This window comes from Oreochromis aureus, linkage group 20 (genome assembly GCF_013358895.1).
Source record: "Oreochromis aureus strain Israel breed Guangdong linkage group 20, ZZ_aureus, whole genome shotgun sequence".
Taxonomy (NCBI): Eukaryota; Metazoa; Chordata; class Actinopteri; order Cichliformes; family Cichlidae; genus Oreochromis; species Oreochromis aureus.
Genome location: NC_052961.1, coordinates 30,778,414 through 30,800,412, shown reverse-complemented (window position 1 = coordinate 30,800,412; position 21,999 = coordinate 30,778,414). Strand labels below are relative to the sequence as shown.

The following is a 21,999-nucleotide window of genomic DNA, read 5'->3' as shown; positions in this document are numbered from 1 at the left end:
TCTTTGGTGGTCAGTGGGCTGTCACGGCTCATTAGGAGCTTTAGAAATGAACTTGCACAGCAGACTCTCACAGTGATTAATAAACATGGACAGAGAGAAAGAGCGACAGGAATGGGTAGGGTGAAAGTTCACAGATGAGACCGCATTCTGAGACATTTATAGAGGTCATTAAATATGCTGGGTAGCACAAACACAGTACAGTATATCACCATTTATCTTACAGTTTATTAGGTTAGAATAATTATCATCTCTTTAGTAGCCAAACCATCCAAAAAGAAACATGAAAATATTACATTTGTGAGAAAATCCCTGATAAACTTTTTACTTTTGCTTTGCTTACATGTCACAGTTTACTTCATAGTTTCTATATGACGACTCTTTCCCCTCCCCTTTTCAGCTGAAATGGGCCAACAAGAGGTTATTTATAGGTTGCTGGACTGCGTCCCATGGCTGAATATGCTGCATACCAGACACAACTAATGAACACTGGAGATTGTTGATGAAAGGCATGAGAGAAGCCGCCCCTTTGCAGCTCTAAAGGGTGTCACTGGTATTTGTTTGACTACCAAGCACTTCTACAGACCAGATGTCATGAATAAAGCAGAGCTCAAGGACAGGAAACTTTTAAAAGTTATGAAATGAAGGTTGTTGGATGAATTGGAAGACACAGAGTTAAATGATTTTTAGAAGAAGCAATTCAAATTTAATGAATGCTCATTTCATTGATGGATGAAGTGAAAATGTTGCTTATCCTTAAAAGGTCTTATACACTGACAGAAATTTCCCAGATCGGACTTCCCCTCTTCGACTTTTACATCGACTACGACTGTATTTCTCACATCTCTGTTCCTTCCCATCCCTCTCCACTCTGCCCCACACCACAGTCACTCAGTTTGATCTCATGGCAGCTTGTAGGAAGACATCACTGATGACTAGTAAGAGGAAGTTCCCATGGCAATGGGGTCGCCGTTAGCTATAAATATGTTGACCTCGTCATGTTGTCCGGTCAAAGAGCAGGTGAGGACGCCTGTTAAGAGTGGCAGTGAGAATTTGTGTAGAATTGTTCCCAGGCTCTCCATTACAGAGGCTGGATAGGCCTAAAATATCCAGCTTAACAAGTTATTAGCCCTGACACAGTAATTGTTTTAAGTTAGTTTTAGATTGGAGTAGATTAAATTAGTCTCTATTGTCCCTCTTAAGAAAAAAAATTGTTCTGGGAAACGGCTGGCATGGTTCCATCCAAGTGCAATCAAATGCAGCATGCTGTATCACAACTAGATCTGTAAACACTAGACAAGAATACATTTCACAGTACCCTACACTGTACTTTACTGGACCCACTGAATTATAGTAGCTTCATTATTCCGTTAAACTGTAAAATAAAAACAAACCCCTTTTAGTCTGAGCACCGCAGTGTTTCTATGATCCTAATGTGAGACTTTCAATGACAGCAACCATTCTCTTACAGATGAAATCCCATTCATATGTAAACAAAGATAAACCCCCCCCCCCAAAAAAAACTGAATTTCGAAGCTTCCTCAAAGATTTTTTATGTTATAGCTCATTTAGTACAGCCATTAGCAGAAAACAGCTAATGTTGGCAAACCTTAGCTTTGAAGTTATAGGGAGAAGTCGTAAAGTCAACTTTATGACTGTACTATGACTCTTTATGACTTATGCTTTATGCTACCTTTGAGCATGTATTAAGTTCATGCTCATGAAGCCAGGCATTGCCGTTCACACTGAGCACGGCGCCCACTAGAGGACGTCGGGGCCTCAGGCCACCCTCAGTGTCCTGCTAGAGGTCATTTTTACAGCCTTGGCGGTGCTCATCCTGCTCCTCCTTGCACAAAGGAGCAGATGATGTCTTGTTGATGGGTTAAAGATCTTCTACAACCCTGTCCAGCTCTCCTAGAGTAGCTGCATGTCTCCTGGAATCTCCTCCATGCTCTTGACACTGTGCTGGGAGACACTGCAAACCTTCTTGCAATGACATGTTTACTGATGTGCCATCCTGGAGGAGTTGAACTACCTGTACAGCCTCTGTAGGGTCCAGGTATTGCCTCATGCTGCTGGTAGTGAGTAAACAGTCAGCAAAAATATCAGAGGCATCCATGTGTAAAACCATTTCTGTTTTGGGGGTTGTCTCATTGTTGCCCCTCTAGTGCACCTCTTGTTAATTTCAATAACACCAAAGCAGCTGAAACAACCTCTGCTACTTACCTGACCAGATCAATAACTCACAACTTTAGCCGACTTAATGCTATATTCTGAAGTGTTCCTTTCAAATTTTCTTGAGTCGTACACATGTAGTGTTGTTAATGTTATTTCAGGACAAAAAAAACATTACACTTCACCAAGAAAATTAAAAAAGGAAATGTGCTTCCATTTGTAACATGGTCTCATGAAGCCAAAACATACATGAACACTTTTGATGGAAGTGTTTTGAATGCATCACGTCAGTGTTTATGTAAGCATATGATAGCAGCGCGTGTTGTTTCAGTGGACGCGATCATATTTTCGAGTGCCGTATTTCATTTTGCAAGACGTGTGTGAGGTTATGACAACACAGATGCTTTGGGAAAATGATCCACAGTTTCTTGTAGTTTCTGTTTTAGATGTTTGAGAAAACCCGTCACATACATGAACACCAGTGACACTGGTCATACTGGACAGTTCTATTTAAGAACCATTCATCCAGTAACCGAAAACTGTTGGACTCCTGACATTGCCCATTGGCCACATTGCCTTTTACTTTTAGGATTGCTGCTTACCTGATTGAAAACAACATGGATGTGAGCGCTGTAGGCAGTGTGACTCAATAAAACATGAGAATTTGTTTGTTTTATATGCATATTTCATGAAGACTATTCCTCCCATGTCTGTACAATTTTGAGCCCTGTTTAATAGAGTGTACTCGTTGGCTTCTCACACGCAGTGTATAGTATTAGTGTATAGTGCATCATAAACCAGATGCAAATCCTTTGACAGTGGGCGTGGAGGTTATTCCTTATAATACTTCTTATTCTGCTCATGAATAAGTAAAGAGGAGGCCCTGAAACACACTCACCCACTTACCACACACACGCACCTGCTCCTGGATGGCCCCTGGTTATGCGGAGATGTGCACAGATCCACACCCATTCCCAGAGATTCCCCTCCCCTCCCACCTCCCTTGTCTTTGTCCTGATTGCAGCCCCAGGGGGTAGACAGTTAGGTGAGATGGCACTGCATGTCTAATCTCTTAGAAATCTATTTGCACTTCAAGGTAATGCTGCACAAAATTGCATTTTTTTTTATATCACACTCATATTTTTCAGAGTCTGTCATTATGCTGTGTGTTTGGCCAGAAGTAATACTTGCCAGTGCTCAGTTTCAGTATTCTTCATGTCCCTGGTTTAAGGTTTATACTTGTGTATTAGAGTCTATACATTTTTAGTGTTTTAAATTTTTTTTTGTTACCAGGCTTCAAATTATTGATGTTTTCTTAAGACTAGACGTGTTTATAGTAGCGATCATGAACATAAACTCTTCCTTTAGGGTTAAAAAGAAGGTGGAAAGAGCCACTATTGTGTAGAGGAGTTGTTTATTTAATTCTATATGACCCTTTCCAGGGAGGTCAGTGAAAGGTCTGGGGAACCTGTTCAATAATTGAAGGAGTTTTATCTGTAATGTGAAAGCTCTCAGTGTCCATACACCACTTTCCTCAGAGGTGTTGAGTGATGGCTGTGGAAATGGGAAATGATAGGAGTTGTTTTGAATGTTTCCAGTGGTAAGGGATACTGTGGCTGCTGGCGTTTCGATTCCATTAAATGCACTCTGCACAGCGACAGAGTTGAACCCTATGCAAGTAATCTTACACGCTGGTGCTGTGACATTTTCAAGAGGGGATGTAATAAGAGTCACCTTAAATCTTGCTTCTGTATGTCATGTATTTGCCATTCTTTTCCTGCTTTGTGTGCAGATCGGATGTCCCATGTGTTGCTGCTGTTCAGACAGATGAAAGGATGGGGATATGATTCTGGATGATAAGGCGAAGAAATTCTTCAGCTGAACAGAGAACATAAATGGTGAGATCCTAATTTTCTGAAGAAAGTAGCATTTTAAAAAGGCTAAAACCAAAAATGTGCTAGTCAGACATTAATAACCTGTCTGCACCCAATGGACCCAAATCAATTTGTTCATACAAATTGATTTGGGCAGATATCACTCAAAGATAAATAAATAGTGCATTTGCTGTGCTAGCTTTATATAAATGTCTACAGGTAATGGTATAAATAAGGGGAATGACACAAAATAATAATACAGAGCCCATTTCTGTCAGTGTGGCAAAGAGGAATATCCTGTTTCAGACATAAATAATACCTGCTAGTGGGTCCGTTTGGTGTTGGCTTTGGTCATGCATTTTCTGCAACTGTCATAAGAAAGGTACAGGATATTACTTGAAGACATTTAGTTAAACTGTGCGCATGCTTGGAATAATCAGCACTAGTTAGAAAAAAGAGCATTTTCTTGCTAGCTTAAATTCTTAAGAGGTTTTCAACACATAATATTTCTGATCTTAAACCTAAGCTCTATAAAACTCTTAACTTGCACTTTCTTTAGCTATATGGAAGCAGCTTTTAGCCTTATTAAATGCTGATGTTCAATCTTAAATATCCGCTAGTGCAAGCCTTTAACCCTTTTTTTTTTTTTTTTTCCATCCTCAGAGTGTTTGCCATGCTACATGGGAACTCCACCCTGGTCTTACTCTTCATCCTCACCATTTTTGCCACTGCCTACGGTCGCTCCTACCCCCGTTTTTCCCGTAATGACACTGAGTTCCAGCACCTGGTGCTCCACCCCGACCCCTCTGTGGGGACTGTGTACGTGGGGGCCAGGGACCACCTTTTCCAACTGGATGGCTTAGATGGACTGCGATTGGAGCAAGAAGAGAGGACTGGACCTGTAATCGACAGCAAAGAATGCCTTCCCCCAGTCACTGACACCAATTGTCCCCAAGCCAGAAGAACCAGTAATCACAACAAATTACTGCTGGTGGATCCAAATGCACTGGAGTTGATCGCATGTGGCAGCGTGCACCAGGGCACCTGCCAGAAACGTAGTCTGGTGTCAGTCAGAGAGGTTTTGTTCTCTACCGAGAGGCCTGTGGATACCCAGTATGTTGCAGCCAATGATCCATCGGTGTCAACAGTTGGTTTGGTAGTGCGGCCAAGTGGCGGAGATAGGACGGTGATGTATGTTGGTCGGGGCTATACCGCCAGCCACCCACCCATCTCCACACGCCACCTTTCATTAAAACCTATCTTTTCCTATGAAGAGACAGCTAAGCTAGCTGTGGCTGGGCGTCTGTCGGAATATGATCATCATTTTGTGACGGCGTTCACACGGGGCACGTATGTGTACTTCTTATTTTACCGCCGTGACATCAAGTCACCATCAAGGGACTACCGGACATATGTCGCCAGAGTGTGCATTGAAGACACTTCCTACTATTCATATGTGGAAATTCCTCTTGTCTGCCTATCACAGTCCCATTCACCTAGGAGTTACAATCTGCTCCAGGCAGCCCAGGTATTGAGTCAAAACATTATGAACACTTGTGTCTGATATCTTGTTGGTTCTTCACATTGCATCACAACCAGATCTCCCCAGATGTCAGCACTACATCCTTTATGTCTTGAAAACTGGATTACATATACAAATGTAATTGAAGTCACTGTGGGTCACATTTGTTCCAGTCATAGACTTTATTTAAAAGATGGAGCATGATGTCACCCATTGGTTTCTGAATTCCATGTTTTGGTCACTGTTAGCATTTTGGATATAATTGTGCTAGTTCTTTTGTAGCCACATGTGCCCACATTTAGACCAGAGTGTGTGTGGATTGCTAATTTATCAGCCAATGCTAGGAAGCTTAGCAAGTTGCATTTATAAACTGTTTGAAATCCACAGACACAGTAAAGTATGTGCTAATTAACAGACTAAGACAAAAATAGGAATTTCTCTCACCAAAATTATAGTACAGATTTCTTAGATGGACTATACTCCTTCCTTCCTTCCTTCCTTCCTTCCTTCCTTCCTTCCTTCCTTCCTTCCTCTTCTCCTTATCCAATTCAGGTTCTCGGGGGTCTGGTGTCTATCCCAGCTATCATAGGGTGAGAGGGTGGGGTACGCGCTGGACAGGTCGCCAACATTTCGCAGGGCTAACACAGAGAGACAGACAACCATTTGCACTCACTTTCACATCTGTAGGCAATTTAGAATCACCAAAACAAATTATTATCCAGAAAATGTAATAATTTAAATGGTTTATGTACCTGTGCAGCTAAACTCATCTACAGTCCAGTTCTATATAAAGATAATTATGAGAAGTGTTAGGAATTTGAAAAAAATTCAGCCCTTATACATTTGATGGGACAGGTTGGCAATAGAGACCAAAACCCTTTGTTTTTTTCCTTGGTGAAGTTGAATATAACAGTCTATGTGAATTGATTCATTTTTGGAGACAAAAATCAGAAGTTTTAAAATTTTGTTTGGTTTAAATATGTGCCGATTTATTAGTGATATCATTTTTAATGACAGGAAATTAACTAGGCATATAATTCTTTTCTTTCTCTCTTTTTTTGACATATTTATGCAAGTAACATATATTTGACAGCAGGATTATAAAACTGGAAATTCTGTTTTTGGTGTGCCACCCAAATATTTTTAGTGGTCCGCATATGGCCACCCCATTTTTTCCCTTAAATAAATGGAATCAACATTTAAAATTGTACTTCAGGGTTACGCTGACGCTTTTTCTGTGCCTTTGTTGGAACAGGTGGGACACGGGCCGGGCCTGCAGGGCGAGGATCTGCTAGGAGTCTTTTCCACCAGCACCAGCCCCACAAACGACGATCCCTCACATGAATCGGCTCTGTGCATTTTCTCTCTACACGAGCTGGACAGATACATCAACTCAACCCGTGACCTCTGCTACACCAAAGATGGGCGGGGGGAGGGAACAGGAGAGGCCTACATAGAATACGAGGTCAAGTCCAGCTGTGCCAACCTGCCCGTGGTAAGAATACAGGAGTAAATGTTTTGGGGATTAAGCGCTGACCTGCTTTTGATGTCGATTTTTCCCGTGAAAACAAATATTTTTTTGAGCCTTTACATGCTCATGTGAACCTTTCAGATTGCTGAGAGAGAACATCCTTAATGCTTTGTGCTCGTTATAGCAGGAAAGCCTCACAGTAGATACATTAAAACTCTCTATCATAAGGAATTATTCCCTGATGTCTACCCATACCTCAGCTATATCGACTAATCTGATGTAAGTGTTCAGCGGAAGCCAAAACAGATACAGCCGTGTAACGAAGAATGCCAGGACTGGTAAGATTAAGCGTAGTAACAAGAATTACATATAATGGATGGATGAAAGTCAAGTAATGAGGTCCTTGTTGAAAAACCCTAAGATCTCTAAAGCCCCAGGAGTAGCTTTGCCCAGCTGCAGCCATTCCGAGACCCTCTCCACTGCCCTGCAAACCGCTCAGGTCCTGCCAGCCCACAGAAGCATTTAATGGGATCGTTAGGGATCAATAAACCAAACTACCCCTGAATCATCTGTGCTACTGCTTAATGAGCTCTGACATGGAAGGACGAGACTTCTTTTGAAAGCCATGGGCATAAGAAAATAGAGAGGGAGAGAGGGGGGAAAAGGGAAGAAACAGAAACGTGAAGAGAAAGCCTGTGGAATATAGTGCAAAAGAGGAGGAAATGAAAGTAAGGAAATAGATGAATGGGGAAGATAAAGTTGTATTAAATCATGAAGTTCCCCTCCTAGCAATGATGAAACGTTATCATTATTTTCTTAATAAACAAACTGAGCATACTAAAAAAAGATCTCTCATTCTACCCACTCCTCCTCGTCCTCCTCATCCTCCTCCTCCTCCAGGGCCAATTATCTAGAAGCAGAGCTCGGAGACTTAGTGGAAAAGCGGAATTTGGAGTGGTTGCTTTGCAAAACCATAGGAGCGAGTTGGTTGTCTCTGAATGAGTCTGCTTTAATCTATGGTGCAATCCTCTTACGATGTATTAAGAGGATTCAGAGACTCTGAGGCAACTGTGGGAATATAAACTTATTTGCTCTAAAGCTTTAGATGTTTGGCATGACTTAAAACAACAAGGGAAAAATAATAGCTGTATTTGAAATGTAATATAAAAATTAAAATGTAGCTTGAAATTGTAGCAATAAAAGTCTCTGTTGTGTTTATTGGAGGATGAACCAGCAAGCCAAACTCTCTATCCTGTCACATGTTTTAGAATACCCTGAAGGCATATCCCTGCGGCTCCGACCACACCCCAAGTCCAATGGCAAACCGGGAACCGCTGAAAACTAAACCCGCATGGCACACCTCATCTGGCCGTCTCACCGCCGTGGCAGTCAGTGTCAGGGATGGACATAGCATCGCATTCCTGGGAGACTCCAGAGGGACCCTTCACAAGGTAGCTCAGACTTTTAGTTTTTGTTTCTGTGTGACCTTGGAGAGCCTCCCCCGGCGTGCAGAGTGGGAGGCAGGGAGAAACCCCTGACTCATGGAAATATTTCTACCACTTTCTTATTAACCCGGTAGTCTAATTTTTCATTCACCTCGCTCACAGAAGTGTCAGGGATTAACTGGATCTGTGTCCACGCACGCCTGCCTTTGTGCTCTAACTTGTCTATGATTCACATCTCAGCAAAACACACCTTACACCACATAAAACACACTGAAACACACAAATCCAATTTCAAAGATATTTAATCCAAGTCCACACGAGTTCCCATATACTTCTACATCACTGTGTGACTCCGGCCTGGAAGATTCCCATCATTCCAGCATTCACAGTGTTCCAACAAACACAGGCTAGCATACCTTTGTGATCCCACGCTTAATGGGTTTGCTTTTTGTTCTGCACACTGCAACATGTTGGAGACAGGGTCTTATTTTGGGTTTTTTTGTTTTTTTTTGTTGGAAAGTTTTGTCCAGAGTAGATTTCTAATTTGGTTCTCATAGTTTTTATCAAAGTCTAAGCGACGTTTTTAGCTCTTCTGTACAAAACAAAACAAAAAAAGAGATCGCTTCTACCTTCTGAACAACATCTGCATAGATGTGATAGTTACACGAAGGGATCAAGATAAGAGGATTGCAGACACAACCTGTTTTGCTCTGTTTGTGTGTGTGCGTTCTTGTGTCAACTAGAGAGAGTGAGACACAGAGCCAGACTTAGTACTTTTAGGTAGCAGATCAAAGCTGCACTCAACGTAGTCATCTGAAAAAAGCTATTGTAACAGGATTAGCGTATCACAGCAGGACAAATTCCACAGCATCCAGATATGGGACTCCATATGAGCGCGTGTTTGTGTTTCAGAGGAAAGAGGGTGACAACTGGTGACCCACTTTAAATGTAATACTGCAGTATGTTGATGGTGTGTAACTGGTGTAACTGACTTGATTTTTGTGGTTGTAGTCAGCAGGCTTTACCTGCGCTGCTTTGTTGGAATTAAAAGACCGTTTCAGCATTTGCCTAACTGCACATATTTGTTTTCACACCAAGGTTTCCATGAAACAATCGATACCGCTCTTACGTTGGTACATTAACTGTGGAGCTAGAGCTGGAGGTTGTTTGGCTTACACGAGCATTAAGGATGGAAGCATAAAATGGAAAACATAACAACGACCATCTTACTGCTTCCTTGTTTAACTGGTACAAAAACCACACTGAATGCTGAACATTGGGAACTCGAGTGCAGGAAATACAGTACTTCTTTTCATCCATGCAGATTGTAATTATATTTACTCTGTTTATAAATTTTGCAACTTTGCAAATCTAATCTAAGCTGTGCTATCGTGTTCTTTTTAGAGAGAAGACGCTTTCTCACGGCAACTCTTCCAAATAAGCCGTATTTGTTCAGTTTTTTAATTATGCTGTCAAGAACTTCAACATTTACCTGTAGAGTCTGAGATGAAGCTCTTTGGCTCCTTGCAGTTTGCCTGAGCAATGAACAGTCTGACCTTGGGATGAGTTTGCTGTAATGTGCTCTCCAGTGAAGAATGGCAGGTGTCTAAATGAAGAATGAGGGACTCTAAATTGTCTGTAAATGACCTTATGACCCTTCCCACATTGATGGGAGCAACAATTGCTTCTCTAAGATCATCGTCGATGTCTTTTCTCCTTGGCAGTGTGTTACCCACACACATCTGAATACTTCACACCAGCAAACTGCTGAAACCTCTGCTTTTATAGAGATGCTCACACTTGCTAATGATTCATTAATGTGCATTTGATTAGGAGCACCTGCCTGCTACCTACCCTCTTATTTCCTATAGAAACAGTAAAGGTGTGCTTAGGTTGTCAAACAACACTTTTGCACTTTGGCTTATTTTTTTTTTAATAATGAATAATGAAATGTGTGGTTGTCCAATCAGATTGTCTAAGGAGCCTGGAAAAAAGGTCAATGGACTTAAAATTAAATGAACAACCCTGAAGAAGCCTTAGGGTGAGAGGTGAAATCTCTTTAAGAAATTTAAGACTAGATTGTCTGTTATTAAGTTATAAGTGTGTGAAGAGTGGGTACATTTTTTCCCATGACTGTAGATTCAGAATTTTTAAAGTTCTGTTGGGAGTTGGTGCTTAATTTGGCTTATAGTCTCTTTTCAGAAATGTTTAAGGATTTTGTTGCTGAATTAGTAAATAACAGTCTCAGGGTATGAAAACTTGTCACAGAATTAGGACAGGACTCATTGTACAAATTATGTTATAAAGATGATGGGACTAGTGGATGAATAATTCTGAATGAATAATGACATTTTTAAGAAACAGTGTTTGTGATTTCTTTGCTGGCTTGGTTTTTAGAGCCACAAGTGAACGTATTTTTGTTGAGGGCTGACTACAGCTGTCTACTGCAATAGACAGACACAGACACCTATTAATTGGTGCTAAAAGACTAGAATTTCACTAAAGTGGAGCCAGAGCATCTTGGAAAGGCTGCACCACACAGAAGGCCATGATATTTGTCAGATAATTCCATTAATAACGATCCACCACAAACACGGTCAAAAGGTCCAGTTCAGTGAACGAAACAGCTGAGATGAGTCCCATCAGACAGGTGTTGGCTACACATCCCTAATTCTAAGTATTAACAAATGGGTAAGTGATTACAAAAAACATCTCCCTTATTGATGTCACGAAGGGGGAAAATTAGGTATAGACACTTTAAAAATGGATGTTGGATATTTTAACATGAAGCTCTTTGGAGATTGACTTGCTTTTAGAGACAGCCTTCAGTGTGCATTAGATGCTGCTCTGGCCAATTCAGTATTGGCTTTGTTTTTCAGGCCTGATAATTGCCACTTAATACCTTAAAGAAGCATTAGCGTGGTGGAGATACAAGCCACCACCTGGATGTCTTGATGATTAACTTCCTTGTTTTGAATGAGCAAGTGGAAGAGCAGTGGTGTTCCTGCCTGTCTGAATTGGTTTATGTCAGAAGTTTCAAAATAAAAGTCAAAACGGGATGTTGTTGGTCGCTATCCTGGAAGAAGTGGGGTTTTTTAATCCCAGCAATAGTAAAATGACAAATAATGGAGAAACATTTAATTAAACATTGGTTTACCATTAAGGAGCAGCAGGCTAGAGTCAGGTTGTTGCTCCTAGCTAGCTGTTTCCAGAAGATGGCCTGCCATTTTCAGCTTAAAAAAAAAGTTTCTATGGTGGACACATCTCTTTAATGTTCCAAAGTCACAGAGCATTACAAAGCAGCTTCCCATGCCATTATGTGTTGAGTGCATCCTCTTAATGGGATAACTGATTCTCCATTCTGTCCACAGTGATCTCATTAACATGAAGTAACATGAGAGTTTGAATGCCTGGGAATTGCTTAAGCCAGAGGTGTCTTCCTGTGCTTCATATTAGATTTGACTGTGTGATAATCACATTCATGCCCACTTCTGCTGCGATCCTTTGCAAGTCTGATTTGATTTGTGTTTGAGTTGTAAGCTGAAGAAGGTATTCGTTTTGTCTTTTATTTTTTTCCCTGTCTCAGTTTAGTCCTGCAGTGAGGGGAATAGATCACGCTCATCCTTTCTGTCCTGGAAATTCAAAAGCAAGTTGGACTGATATTTGCTACGTCATGTATACCACGAATTCTATGTCTTGTGCTTTTCTGCTATAAACGTCCAGGTTTATCTTGGCCGAGATGGCACGGTGGAGGTATACGAGAACACAACGATCCACCCCAACTCTCCCATTAACAGTGACCTTTTGCTGGATCAGAATGGAGGACATATCTACATCATGACCAAAACCACGGTAAGTTTACAATGAACTATAAACACTTTAGGATAGTTTTAGGTTTAACATATTTTCAGTCCAAATATTCAACAGCTGCAGGGTTTGTTTTTTTTTGGCTGAGTATCCTCATTCAACCACTCAACCAGATGTCTCCATACACGAGACTGAACATGGATTGTAATCCATCGTCAACACTATTTATAGTTTGTCAGAGTTTTTCAGGCTTTGCTTCTTCCTCAAGCTGTTTCCCTCTCACTAATAAAAGAGGATAAAAGAATATAAGCCAAAGAGTAAAAGAAAACACAGAGACCAGCTGGCTGTTGAGGTCAAAGGTCACTAACCCCACTGTGAGTTGTACAACAGTCTGCAGGAGGTGTAAGGTCACTTTTAACAATGGTATTGATCAGAGAAAGTGGCCTCCATTGTGTTGGCACACTCCCTACAGAGTGTGTGTGGGTAGCTATAGATGCTGATAAATGGACTTGGGGAAACTGCAAGTCTATACACAAAATTGATTGTGTCAGTCCGAGACCACGGAGCACCTGAATGTAGCGCAGCAGATCAAGTTACGTTTAGCATACACATCTGAGGCAAGTCCAGTTTCCTCATATACATCGCATTTGTCACGAGACTGCTGGTATACTTGCATGTGAAAAGTGAAGTTCAGTTTCTGGTAGTTAGAAAAAATATGATGTGATTAGCCAATGCCAACAATAAAAGGGATAAAAGACAATATGTAAATAGGAGAGCTCCTACTTCCTAAAGTTCCTTTTTCATAGTAATGTGTGCCAAAGATAGCGTTAGCGTTCCTAAATCCAAGCTTCTTTTTCTGCATTAAGTTAAAAAAGTACATAAATAAAAACACACAGGACAGCATCAGCCTTGCGTCAATGAATAGGTAATATAATAAAAAGTAATACTATCTTTAGTGCCTGAATATCTAGTTAGATTAAGTTTAGCTGTCTTATTGTAGGGACATTAACTTACAATATAAAGCGCCTTGAGGCAGCTGTTGTTGTGATTTGTTGCTATATAAATAAAACTGAATTTGATTGAACTGAATTAAATGTCCAGTAGATGTTTGTAGGCGAGCAGCCAGTGTAAATATTTGTTAGCTAGTCAGCTGAGCTAACTACTGACTCATATTGGTCTGGCTTGAAGAAACAGGAAATATAAAGGGCCATGACACTGTTATTATAGTTACTGAGACAAACATAGTTAAATTTGAAGCTCAGATTAGAGAGCTAGAGATTAAATATCTCGCTTCGTATTTGTCGGTAAGTATGGCAGATTTATTTTGTAATGAGCAACTTGGCTATCTTTATTAGTCTGACATCAATTTAAAAAAAAAAAATAAAGACAATAAAACTGTCATTACAAGCTGAAATAAATATTGAGTATAACATTCAAACTAGCTAGCTAGAGATTACATGTATAGATAATTAGATGTTTTAGAAATTATTTTATGTCATTTTGCCATAATTTGTCTTTATTTCCATGTTCACTAAAGCAAAGCAATTATCACATTAAAAGTCAAAGACAACCTCTTCAGTATTTGCCACAGTAATGCAATAAAGCAAATATCAAGTCCAAGTTATTACATTGTGGTTGCCAGTTAGATGAGTTCCCAGGGACTCTGATGCAAGTTAAAGTCTTTGTAAAGCCTTATGCCTATAAAAAGCATTCACATTTTACCACAAGATTATTGACTTAACTCATGATTATCCATGTTCACATATAAACAATTTTTGCTTTATTTGAAGCTGAAGATTTTATATAAAAAAAGATTGGTTCACTGTACTTACTTATTTTTAGAGGCTTTTAAAGACTTCATAGGATATGGCAGTCTGTTACACATTAGTGCCACTGTTATCTACTTTAGTCATCTCGGTAGTTTAGCCTTACTTCCTCTTTCTCTCTTCATTTCAGGTGGAGAAACGTCCAGTGGCAGAATGTGGGGATCACTTAGACTGTCAGTCCTGTCTATCTGCCAGAGACCCCTATTGTGGCTGGTGTGTCCTGGAGGGACGGTAAGAAATGTATTATTATTATTATTATTATCATTATTATTATTATTTTTATTATTATTATTATCATCTTAATTTTCCTTTAAGACATGGGGAGTAAATGTGAATGCATCTTTATTGTGTCCATGATCCTCTTATCTGATTTTCTTACATGTAACATTTCTCAGCTGTGGTCAGCGGTGGGAGTGCCAGCGAGGATCTGAGCAGGGTCATTGGTTGTGGAGTTTTAACCAGACACAGCAGTGTCTCAGTATCCAGCACCTCAGCCTCTACAATATCAGCCGTGGAGAGGAAACTGATGTAATACAGGGGGAAAGGGGCAGCAGATCGAAGCACAAGATTACTTTGTTGTTTTCCAGTTCTTGAATTAAACCCTCAGTGGGTAGAGTTAAAAAGTAACCATTTACTTTAACCAAATGCCCTCTTTGTCTCTTTCCCTCCTTTCTTTCTTCATACTGTCCTTTCCTATGTAGATTACCGTGTCAGTAGAAGGCCTACCCAGTCTAAAACAAGGCGAGGCCTACTCTTGCTTCTTCCAGGATACAGAAACACCGGCCTTGCTCACTACTGCTGGTGTAATATGCTCCACCCCTGATGCCAGCAGTCTGCCCCCCATTAGCCATGGAGATGGTGGGTGTTGCATCCACTCATGTAACTCATGTAAATACAGTGGCTGGAGTGTTTTTGGACTGATTCACAACTTGCATATATTTGTTTTTAAGTGGCAATGTCAAAGCTACTTCCTTCTATAGTGCAAACAAAAGCTAGTCTCAGATGACAAATATTACTTACTTTTCTCTTTGTAAAAGCAAAGTTGAGGCTGCCCTCAAATAGTGTCAATAGATGTGCACTCCATCCTCCTCCAGTCACTCACTGAGAATTTCAAAGAATTTGTATGTAGTTACTGTGCACATTTTTGATTTATTGATCAGTCAACTTGAAGCTAACGTGTCTTGGCTTACTTGTTGCAGAGTTTGTAATGGTTACCCTATCGCTGCGCTTCATAAATGTCACGGTAGCAGAGACAGAATTCACCTTCTACAACTGCAGCCTGGTGCAGCAGCTGTCTGGACGCAGGCCGTGAGTACCTCTCTACCCAAGACACACATGCGTACACACACTCACATTATTAAATCTAATTTGGCGAAATGCATTAGATGCTAGTAAGGTGTTTCCAGCTTGTTACTGCACTGTTTGCACATTAGGTGTCTGAGTCTCAATTGTTAGCACTTTGGCTTAATTAACCCTGTTGTGGATACGGACATGGACAACTGGACACACCATGGCTAAGTAGCTATTCCTGGTATAATTCTATGAAGTCCACCACCTGGGCCACTTGTTTGGTTGGTGCATTGTAACAGAAATTTTTCTGTGAAGTCTGCATGGTCACAGAAGTAGCCCTAACCCAATATTTCCATAGGAATTGCTTGGAAAAATTCATAATAATTTTTATATGTTTCAGTAACAATGATTGTTTGTATAGTAAGTGTAATGTAGCATCGGGTCGTCTGAAAGAGTCTGATTGTTGTCATAACAGCCTTTTCAGAGATTGCGATCATGTTTTTTTTAACATTGCTGTGTTCTCTCCAAGATGCCAAGGGTGTATCAGCAGTCGTTGGGGGTGTAACTGGTGTATCCACCAGCATGTCTGCACACATAAACACGTCTGTACCGAAGGAGTGACTATCTACAACCAAAATGTGAGTCTGCACGACACACAGAGGGCTTTTAACTGTGCTGTGTATATAGATTCTATAAGGGGGATGAGCATTTATCATGCTGCTTTTCGCACCACACATACCAATTTTTGCATGCATTTTCTGTTGTTTGTTGTAGTTCTGTTTATTTTTTTATTTACTGTCCCTGTTCTATTTTTTGTTTTACCATGAATGTTTTTATGTCACTCATAAGTTACTCCTTAATGTTTTTTGCTTTCACCTTCTGTTTTATCCTAATTTGTCTTCCCCATGCTTCTTTTCCCTTCTCCTCCCCCTCCCCCCTTTGCTTATTCACTTGTGTTTCCTCATCGTCAAGTTCAAACCTCCAACCCCCACCACACCAACACCCAGCAGAAAACTGACCCCTCCACTTCCTACTGTCCCGACTGCTACAACATCAACTACTGCAACAACACAGCCACCACCCACAGAGACATCCGCTCCCACCACTACAGCTGTCCCCACCACTACAATCAAAGTAATGCCACCAACAACCCCCAATGCTGAATCCATCACACCTTTTGGCCTCCCAACAACTTCTCCCTCTGTCAGGACCTCCACCCAGGGCACCACGGAGCACACTGAGGTCACCACCATAGGCTTCTCCCATGTGGGAAGAACAACAAAGGGTACTGATGGACCAACCAGAGGTTTTTCAAAGGATCGGCTCACTGATAGCTTAAATATCACACAAAGACACACAGTCACTACATTACCCAGCAGCACTAGTCACCACACAGACTCTCATTCTTTTGAACCATCTGGTGGATCGTCCTCTGAAATGAGCACAAGCGCTTCCAGCGAAGTCACCCTTTTAGCAGACCCTAGAGATTCCAAAGAAGCTGTTCTTCCGGCCAGAACTGAAGAGAACAATTCACCCCTGTGGCTGAACAGGTCGACGAACCCAGAGAGTGAGGTGGTCTCAACAAGTTCATCTGTCATTCCTACATTTGTATTGACTCAATCACCTGAAACAGCTATTGACCTCAGCTTTGATTCTGGAGAGAACTCCCAATCTGATTCTACAATTGACTCTTATTTTCTGGTGAGTGCCAAAGCCCGAAAAAGAACTACTGTCACAAGTCACCGAAAGGAACCACTCTAATCAATATACGTTTAGGGGAATATACTTATTTGTCTCCTGTTGACGGGTGAAAAAGATCAGTGCCATGCACTGTGAAGCTACAGGTATCTGTCAGTTTGCTTAGCTTAGCTGAACAGACAGATGGAAAACAGCTTAAGTTACTCGTACTCACTGATTTCTGGCTATTAAAGCCTCAATATTAGCATTTTTGCTACCACCAGAAGATTTTGAGAAAAGAGCTGTCAGCCAACTGTAGCTAGCTTAGTTAGAAAGGTGTGTGTGCGTGTGTGTGTGTGTGTGTGTGTGTGTGTGCGCGTGCGCGCGTGCGTGCGTGCGTGCGTACAGGTACAACGCTGATGATTAGTGCTGATCAACAGACTCCCTTAGCACAAAAAGTTCATTTACTAAAACCGCAGCACAAATGTCTTTGTCTATGACCCAGTAAGCTATAATTAATTGTCCGATAATTGTATTAAAATGTTAGAAAATAAACATAAACATGTTGAAGAGGTTTCATTCAGTGACTCAGATAAGAGCAGTTGTGGCCATAGCAGTGTCAACACACATAAAACCTAAAGCCTTATACGGACAACTTATACAAGGAAAAGCCCACGCTATAGTCATTACAAAGGTGGAAACTGTCCATCTATCTTTGTAGCAGGCTGTATACTTGCTGTTTAATAGTTTGTTATTCTAAGATGAGTTTTAAGGGTCAAGAAGGATTAACTTGTTTTATAGCTGGCTTCTAGTGGCTACTCCAGGAATTGCAGTTTTTGTCACTTCTGCATTGACTTTTTAAAAAAAAATCCTAGATAATAAGGGTATGCGTAGTTATGTACACACATAAGAAATACATTTCTCAGCACATCTTAACCACTGTTAAGTACAGCAATACCTTAACGGGCTAATCTGAGTGCCAGACTAGCTGTTTATCCTGTTTCCAGTCTTCGTGCTAACATTCTTCTAGTTATACCTTCATATTTAACAGAAGCTTGTCAAATCTCTCATTTGATTTAAAAAATAAATAAATAAATGAATACAAAAAACTCAAATCGCATCTTCCAAAAATACGCTTTAATAAGGCTAGCTAAGCAAATTGCCTAGTTCTTATATACTCTATCTTGAGCACTCAAAGTGCTTTACACAACTTGTGCATTCACCCATTCGCACTTTTTTCTAAGTTCTTCCTAACAGACTAGGATCGAACTACCAACCTTCCAGTTAGTAGGTGACCTGCGCTACCACATGAGCTGCAGCCACCCCGAGTTTAAGTTTAAAGCTTTACTCTAGATGGTCTGCAAAAGGTGCCAAACCAGCAATGACTGACATTACTGGAATTTTTTTGAGGTTCAGTGGATTGTCTATCATCATATCATAGCTGTTAACCTGTTGAGCACTAGCATGATATTACAGTGCTACAAGCTAAGCGTCCCTCCCTGTGCTTTACTCATACATCTTATGCTTCACTGTGGGACATGTCTTTGTGTTGGTTATCGTCTTTTTGTTTCTCTTAGTTTTACATTTTGTTTGCATTTTTTCAAGGATAGCAAAGTTTTTTTATGGGATTTACTTTTCTTTGACAGCTTGTATTTCAAAGATGAACAGAAAAATTCTTAAACATAATACACATCATTATCTATAGTAAGGGCACCATCTTATTTTTTAAATGGACAGTTTAGTGGGGTCGTTCTTAGTTTGGTGGGTGGAAGTAGAATGTGGCTTGTCCCATACTACCTTTGGCCCATTGTCTATATTAAATTTGTCCAAATCAGAGTAAAAAATACGACCTTTTAAAAAACAAACAAACAAAAAAAAAATGTCAAGAGCTGGAGGATTTATTAGGGTTTATTAACCCTGAAGATTTTAGTTCTTATAGATGTTCAGTGAAAGAAAAAAGAAATGAGCAGGTGCCTGCGTAATATTAAAAGTTGAGGGCAGGATGCACGTGCAATGGCTGTATTGTCTGTATGTGTAAATGATTTTACCGTGTCCTCAGGAATGCCCGTGTGTGGAGAAAGTTCAGGATTCTCCTCTTCTCCCTGTCAATGTGGAGCGGAAGATCACTCTGGTGGGACAATACCTAAACCTGTTTCAGGTTTGTCTCGTCCTTAAATCTCAACATATATTCTCTGTTACATATTTTAAAATTGAGATTTGTTTCACGTTGTCAGTCAAAAACACTTTTAGAAACTCTTTTGTGTTGATACCAGGACAGATAAGTTAATGATGTGTTCATTTTGGAATGTATTTGTCAGTGAACTTTTTTGTGGGTCCACTCTGTACATTCAGGATGAAGATTTAAACTACGAGTGTGTACTGGAGATTGAGAATAAGTCGGTGGTAGTGGATGCCTCAGTGCAGCCGGATACTGCAAAGCCATCAGTCTTCTTTATCACCTGCCAACCGCATCAGGTCAGATTACTGCAAGTCTGAAAGACTGATAACTACTCTGATTGTCTGTCTCAGTGTAATTGAGTAAACGGCCTGTTTCAGTAAAAAGCTGCCTTTAAATGATGATTTATAAATACTTATTTATTAATGATAACCTGTTCAGCACAGCCAACATCACAACTAGTCCTATGTTATACAAATAAACAAGGGACATGTGCTGAGCGAAGCCTGTTTTTACATCAGTGAGCTTCATTAGCTCTGAACCCGATAACTGGACGTACGCTGTAACAGCTGTAGGCATGGTTTGCATCACACGAGCTCGTACACATTATTCTTTTTGACTGCTTGTCTTGTTTCAGTATGTGTACTCCGTGTCGCTGGAGGAATACCCGACCACAATCAATGTGAGGAGAAAAAACAACTTCGTCATTGACAGCGCTGAGGATCTGTATGGTGGGTTTGCATAGCTGTGCGTAGTTGCAGTATAGACAATTGTTGTTTAGAATACAGTAGTTTTGAGTATAGTGCATTCATTTCATATTTACTACTATAGTGCTCTCTGTTTACTTTATACCCTCTCTTGCTTCAGTGACTCTGTTCAATTGTTCGGTGGGGCGGTCAGACTGCAGCCGGTGTCGCACAGCTGACCCCAAGTATGGCTGCGTTTGGTGTGGTGGGGCCAGCAGTTCTCGCTGTGTGTACAAAGACTCCTGCACCGATGAGATCAAGCACACCTGCCCGGCGCCAGTCATCCACTTTGTAAGATATTTCTACCTTCTTTCCAACACTACTCACTTTCAGTAAGAAAGTAGGGGGGAAAGTAAAAACAAAGTCTTTTGTCACACATGGGGCTTTGTTAACTCTCATATAACATAAAACTATAACAATGTCCATTCATTGTTTTCTACTTATCTGAGGCTGGATTGTGATGGCAGCAGGCTAACCAGGCTATTTTAGACTCTCTTCCAGCCACACTTTCCAGTTCTTCCTGGGGGAGCTTAGAATGAACTGTTCTATGGACACAGTTCCCAGACTAGACTACATATAATCTCTCATATATACTCTCATGTATAGTGTCTCCTTTCACGTGATCTGATCCCTAAAAAAAACTCCAAAGGAGGCTCCCAGGAGGCATGCAAACCAGATGCTGAAACAACCCAAACTGGCTGCTTTCGATATGCAGGAGCAATGGCTCTACTCCAACTCCTCACCCTACCTCTAAGGCTGAGCCCATTGGATCTCATTTTATCTGCTTGTATTCACAGCCGCACTCTTTCAGTCATTACCCATATTTCATGACCATGAAATACGACTTATACATGGACCTCCATCTGATGTGGAAGGTGCCTGATCCATGTTATATTTTCTTTTTTTTTTTTTTTTTTTTTTTTTTTTTTTTTTTTTTTTTTTAAACCTGTCCCGTTTGGTTCTTTTGCCATCAGAATTATTGTCTAAAGGCGAAGAAAGATGCCCAACGGATTTACTTTACCAAATGGACCATCCCAGCCTTGCCGTAATGGTCCATTTGATTCACCTTTATTGTTTATTTTATTTTGACTTGCTGAATACGGGACAGACTTGACTGGTGGAAAGAAAGGGAGAAAGAAAGAGGAAAGAAAAACAGCGGGGAAGAGGGACGGGGAGAAGGGCAAAACCAAAAACCAACAGAATAAGCAGACAAAAAATACATATATCGATCACCTGGATCACCTGTTGAGAAAGAAAAAAAAGAAAGCAAGCAGAAGAAAACGAGAGTAATAAACAACATCACAATGATATATGGAATATGACAGTAAATACTAAATATTAAACATTATTGTGCAGCACGTGGGATCGACAGCGCACAGTGTGCTTTGAGGTAGGAGCCAAAAGGGTGTAGTTTGTGTGTGTGATCACCCGTGTGTGCACCTGTGAGCATGAACGCTTTGTTTTTAAAAAGGTTCCTTCATGTAATGATCTGCTAGAGGGTGTGGGGGGCCACTGCCCCGTCCTCCAGGGCATGAAGCAGGTATGGAGGAGATCAAGACTCCAGACATCCAGAGGCCCCCAGAACACAAGAGACCAAGGAAGACCAACAGAGGGCAGCCGCGCTACTATCCCAGAAAGAGCTGAGGAGAGTCCCAGATGAGGGGTCACTCAGCAGCCGCGAGCAGAAGCCGGGGTTGCAGTGACGTGCCCGTGAGCTCCGCCGGCAGCCAGCTGTGCCTGAGTGACCGAGCCCCGGGCTGAGAGGCCGAGGGCACCCCATCCCCGTGGCCCGGCGAGCCCCAGGCTCCAGGCCCCGATAAGCAGCCGCCAAGGAGTGAGCCGGTGGGTACCTGGGCGCCCACCCCGGACACAAAGAACCACCAACGCACCGATGTCTGAGGGCGTCTGCCACCGGCAGGGGAAGTGGTGGGGAAGATGGGCCTCCAAACCTTGGAGGGCCTGAGATGTCCCCAGAGAGGTGGCGTCTGATACC

General features: G+C 41.2%; 1 protein-coding gene across 2 annotated transcripts in view; it reads left to right on the top strand.

Moving 5' to 3' along the window:
* plxnb1a (plexin b1a) overlaps positions 1–21,999 on the top strand; it is a 72,906-nt gene that overhangs the window by 27,165 nt on the left and 23,742 nt on the right. For both annotated transcript variants that reach the window (XM_039604342.1, XM_031728260.2), the window contains 15 exons: positions 3,965–4,070; positions 4,710–5,574; positions 6,824–7,063; positions 8,308–8,490; positions 12,208–12,336; positions 14,248–14,348; positions 14,513–14,645; positions 14,819–14,975; positions 15,317–15,425; positions 15,937–16,045; positions 16,380–17,108; positions 19,144–19,242; positions 19,437–19,559; positions 19,898–19,991; positions 20,128–20,297. In XM_039604342.1, coding sequence (XP_039460276.1) covers positions 4,720–5,574; positions 6,824–7,063; positions 8,308–8,490; positions 12,208–12,336; positions 14,248–14,348; positions 14,513–14,645; positions 14,819–14,975; positions 15,317–15,425; positions 15,937–16,045; positions 16,380–17,108; positions 19,144–19,242; positions 19,437–19,559; positions 19,898–19,991; positions 20,128–20,297 — 3,231 coding nt within the window. In that variant the 5' untranslated portion in view covers positions 3,965–4,070; positions 4,710–4,719. The remainder of the gene's footprint in view (positions 1–3,964; positions 4,071–4,709; positions 5,575–6,823; positions 7,064–8,307; positions 8,491–12,207; positions 12,337–14,247; positions 14,349–14,512; positions 14,646–14,818; positions 14,976–15,316; positions 15,426–15,936; positions 16,046–16,379; positions 17,109–19,143; positions 19,243–19,436; positions 19,560–19,897; positions 19,992–20,127; positions 20,298–21,999) is intronic.